This window comes from Silene latifolia, chromosome 11 (assembly GCF_048544455.1).
Source record: "Silene latifolia isolate original U9 population chromosome 11, ASM4854445v1, whole genome shotgun sequence".
In the NCBI taxonomy this organism is placed as follows: domain Eukaryota; kingdom Viridiplantae; phylum Streptophyta; class Magnoliopsida; order Caryophyllales; family Caryophyllaceae; genus Silene; species Silene latifolia.
The window spans coordinates 103,370,706-103,375,300 of NC_133536.1; the positions used below are offsets into that span (position 1 = coordinate 103,370,706).

Here is a 4,595-nt window from a genome sequence, read left to right on the forward strand (position 1 = left end):
ACAGAAATTGTAACTTTAATACCATTTTTCTAAACTTCAATTCACAAATTCTGAAACTTTAATATTTTTCTTTTTTTGTACTCCAGTTTTAAATTTTCGTACACTTTAACAACAAATTACGAAAGTATAATCCACTGATTACAAAAATTTAATGATCAAACCTTTTCCACAGAAAGTGTAACTTTAATACTGTTTTCTGAAACTTCAATTTACTAACTGTGAAACTTTAATACTTACTTCATTTGTACTCCAATTTCTTAATTTCGTAAACTTTAACAACATATTACGCAACTTTAATCCACTGACTATAAAACTTTAAAGACCAAACCTTTTCGACAGAAAATGTACCCGTAATACTGTTTTCTGAAATTTCAATTAACAAATTTAGTCACTTTAAATCAAAGTATTTCTTAACCTCCCACAAAATATAATAAAAACTTCAGACTGCCTGTTCAACCTTTATTTCAACAGTTGCAAACGTTAAATGCAAAAGATACATTGTTCAAAGTTCAAATGCAAAACAATTTAACAGTACTGAAATGTTTTCCAACTCCTAAGCCATAAAAATCTATTCGTCTGATGCATCCTCTTCTTCCCCCTCCTCTTTCTCCTCTTCGTCCTCCTCCTCCTCCTCTTCTTCTTCTTCACTTGATTCTTGCAATTGTGATGGACGCTCTGCAAACGGGTTAGGGCAGTTCCTCTTGTCGTGGTGCCCCATTTGCTTGCAATTATTGCACATCCATTTCGGCTTACTTGCAATTGCAATTGCAATCGCCTTCGACTTCCTAGACAATAACCTTTTCCCACTACCCTTATTTTTCGAATACTTAGGTGGTAGTATAGTGATCTCCTTACTTGCTTTACAGCCAAGTAATTTTTCCATTTCTTCTTTTTTACTCAGTTCCTCAACTGACGGTAATAACTTTTCCCGAAAGTCTCTAATTAGTTTGGAAAGGCTCTCAACATCTTCCTTATCTCTGCCACCAAGTAATCCAACGGTCTCATAAACTTCTGACCACAGTTTCGTCATCTCAAGCTGTTTTGCGTCGATGATATCCATGTCAACAATTTCCTCCCCGTCATAAATGCACTCAGTTCCCCTCACAGCATCTTTCGTCCATCTCCTGGCAACTGCATATTCCAGAATTTTTTTTACACTATTGCCCGAATAAATCCAAATTATATGTCTGCATAGAAGTCCCCTACGCTCAAACAGTCTACATGTACATCTCGCCTCGAGTGTACCTGTGTTATCATAAAAAAAAATTTAACTTTACGTTCACGGTTTATAACTTTATTAATTGGAAGGAAACATGGATACAACCAACATTAACATAGTTTCTAACAAACAAAAAAATTTAAATTTAAGTGCACTGTTTACAACTTTATAATTTCAAAAACTGTATCAGTAGGTGAATAATGAACATTAACATGGTTTGTAACTTTTTTACACTTTTAGCAAACTTTATAATTTACAGAGTTAAACTTTATTACTTGTTGATAAAATAAACTCCAAACACAATCATACCTGGGTTAAACTGAACTTCAAAATTACGGCTTCTCTCTGCATCCATCACGGTACTCACCTCTAAGTTACCCAATACCACAAAACCCTTGCAACTACATGTATCAGTGGAGTACTTCACCTCCTCTTGAAACTCCTCAAACACGTCATGTGTGTAAACCCTTGCCCCGTCACTCTCTATTGCCAACATAGTAGACAGTTTAGGGTTTGATTGTCGGTTTTCGTTGTCAAGTCTCTTTGTATTGTGTCTTTGTTGTTCTATAACACTTTCAAAGCGCATCCAAAACTCTACCAAAGTACCAGATTTGTGCTCAAACCGCTTCAAAAAACTGTTCTCACTCTCTGACCTCTGCGTCGTCCTCATTACAGCACCCATATTCAAGTCTTTACAATGGGCTATCACCCACTGCTTCCTTATAGAGTAGCAGTCAGCAAACCACTCAACATCACCAACTATATGTTGATCCATTATTTCTAACCACTTACCATCAAACTCCTCCGCTTCAAGATCCTCGTCCCATATGATAGCATTTAATTTCTTCAAGAAATCCTGGTAATCAGCTCGCGAGCTACCATACTTAGTAGGCACCTTATTCATAATATGCCACATATAAACCTATGTCTTGCTGTCTTGAAAACAAGGGGAAAAGCTTTCATAATTCCCGGATCCTGATCGGTTATTAAATACTCTGGTTCCTTACCCCCCATTGCAATGAGAAACCTATCAAATACCCCATAAACGATTCATGATTTTCTTTTGCAATAATTGCGCAAAAAAAGGTTACGGATCGTTTATGGTTGTCAACACCAGTGAATGGGGTGAAAACCATTGAGTACTTATTTGTCGAGTAAGTAGGGTCATAAGAAACAGCATCACCAAAGGCGACATAGTTCCTCCTAGCAATACCATCAGCCCAAATTGCCCTACGCAGGCTACCATCTGAGTCCACATCATAGTCGAAGTAGAAACTTGGCTGAGTTTCTGCCATGCTCTTGAAACGATCAATAAAAAGCTGTCCATCCCTCTCGTGAATGAAACACTTAATGTCTCTTTGGAAATTCTTGAAGTCATTCAAACTAGCTCCAATATTCTCAAAACCCTTAACAAGCTCCTTACACATTCTGTAAGTCTTTGTTGCTCCAATATTTAGCTACAAAGACAACCAAAAAACGAAATTTTAAAAATTGTGAGTTTAACAGTTTACTAGAAGAGTTCATTATAACAACAACGAACATTTACAAAACTATAATAAATGTACTACGAATTACTACTATACGCATTCAGTTTGAAGCATTATCTCAGTATATTCATCACTTTAACACCAACAGTCTCTCCACTGCCATTTTTTTTTCTTTAACTTTTGAAAATGTGTATAAAACTCTACAAGACTGCATAAGAACATCAACAAACATTTAAAGATATATAAATAATTTCAGTTTACTCACCCTTGAATTTGCGACAATCAAACCCATGTGAAACTTTGAAATGTTTTTCGATAACTTCTGAAACTCTCTATCTTTGACAGATACAAGCTCATGATTATGCCCCTCGTGAAATTGGTCTACTAATAAGACACCTTTCTTAAAAAAATAACCTAATTCTAGCCTTGCACCCCATTCTCTTTAACTTAGTTCTCCTTTCCTGCTTCACCTCATTCCGCTGATTACTTATATTCTCCTTAATTATTGGAGTGAAACCTTCCCTGTTACACACTAGAAGCTTCGATTTTATAGTGCCATCACGCCACTTCTTTGTCGTGTACTTACGCACATCAAATCCAATAGCAAGTGCGTACACATTATAAAAAGTAATAGCTTCCTCAATGTCCCCAAACTGCTTTCCGACGTACGGTGTAAAAACATCTTCCACCTACCTACAGAATTCCTCCTCTGTAACAGGTGCTTTTGGTGTACCATCATCTGTCACTGAACAATATCAAACAACAAACTAACTTAAATAGGATTAAATTTTTTGCATTTAACTTCTAGTAATTACAGTCCAACTGTTTAATTGGTAACTTTAACTAGGATTTCTGGAACTTTGATTCCGTACTTTCATACTTTTACAATCAGTTTGTAATTTATAACTTTAATAATGTTGTACAAAACTTCAACTCTCTACTTCTGAAACTTTAATACTACTCTTTTTTCCAGTTCAGACTAGAATTCAGTTAACATGAATTAGTAACTTTAACTCAAACTACTAAAACTTTAATTCACTTTTGATGAAACTTTAATAACTAAACTTAATCACACTTTAATAATCAAACCTGAAATTTTCTCAAACGCCCAAAATATGTAACTCTGATGGGAATTTTTGAAACCTTAAAATACAAAAACTGAAACTTTGTTATTTAGTTACTTCAACTGTGATTTGTGAAACTGTAATACATAAAAAATGAAACTTTATTACAATCTACAACTACACTTTAATAAAAACACAAAAATCAACGCCTAACGCAATCTTTGCAACTGTAATTCCTCAGACCAAAAAATTTAACATCATCACAAATATACAATGACACTTTCGCCTTTAACACATCAAAATTGTTACAGACAACAACCCTGCAACCTTTACTTTCAATTCCTTCAATGGTCATTAACGAAATCCTATATTACATTACAATAAGAATCTTCAACAAAGAAGCGGAAAGATAAAAACTAATTTACTAAAAAAAATACAGAGAATAAAAAACACATGCAAATTTAGATCAACAGCTTCAACTATATCTTCAAAAAACAAAGTAAAGAAGAAAAAATTAAACAAAGAAGCGGAAAGATAAAAACTAACTTACCATTCTCCACTGCTACAATATCCATACAAGACATGTTGATGAAAAAAATAAAGGATATGATTATGTTACTGATAAGTTGTTGTCCAACGAAGCCGAGACAGGATTAGGAACAAACGGTGTGCTTGAGAAAACAAAAGGTGAAAACAAAAGGAATAAGATGGAACAGTTTGCACGAATGAATATGAAAAAAAAAGGAAGAAGAAAGGGTTTGCACGAATGAAGATGAAAACAAAAGGAAGAAGAAAGGGTTTAAGTGGTTATGCGTGAGAACATAA

At 34.5% G+C, this 4,595-nt stretch overlaps 1 protein-coding gene across 1 annotated transcript; it reads right to left on the reverse strand.

Moving 5' to 3' along the window:
* Nucleotides 1–568: 568 nt before the first annotated feature.
* On the reverse strand, nt 569–4,125 carry LOC141613747 (protein FAR1-RELATED SEQUENCE 5-like). Its single transcript, XM_074432489.1, has 6 exons — nt 4,014–4,125; nt 3,888–3,907; nt 3,177–3,395; nt 2,227–2,676; nt 1,529–2,114; nt 569–1,131 (listed from the first exon to the last, which is right to left on the reverse strand). Exons 1-6 carry the CDS (start codon nt 4,123–4,125, stop codon nt 569–571), a joined length of 1,950 nt encoding a protein of 649 aa, XP_074288590.1.
* Nucleotides 4,126–4,595: the final 470 nt, after the last annotated feature.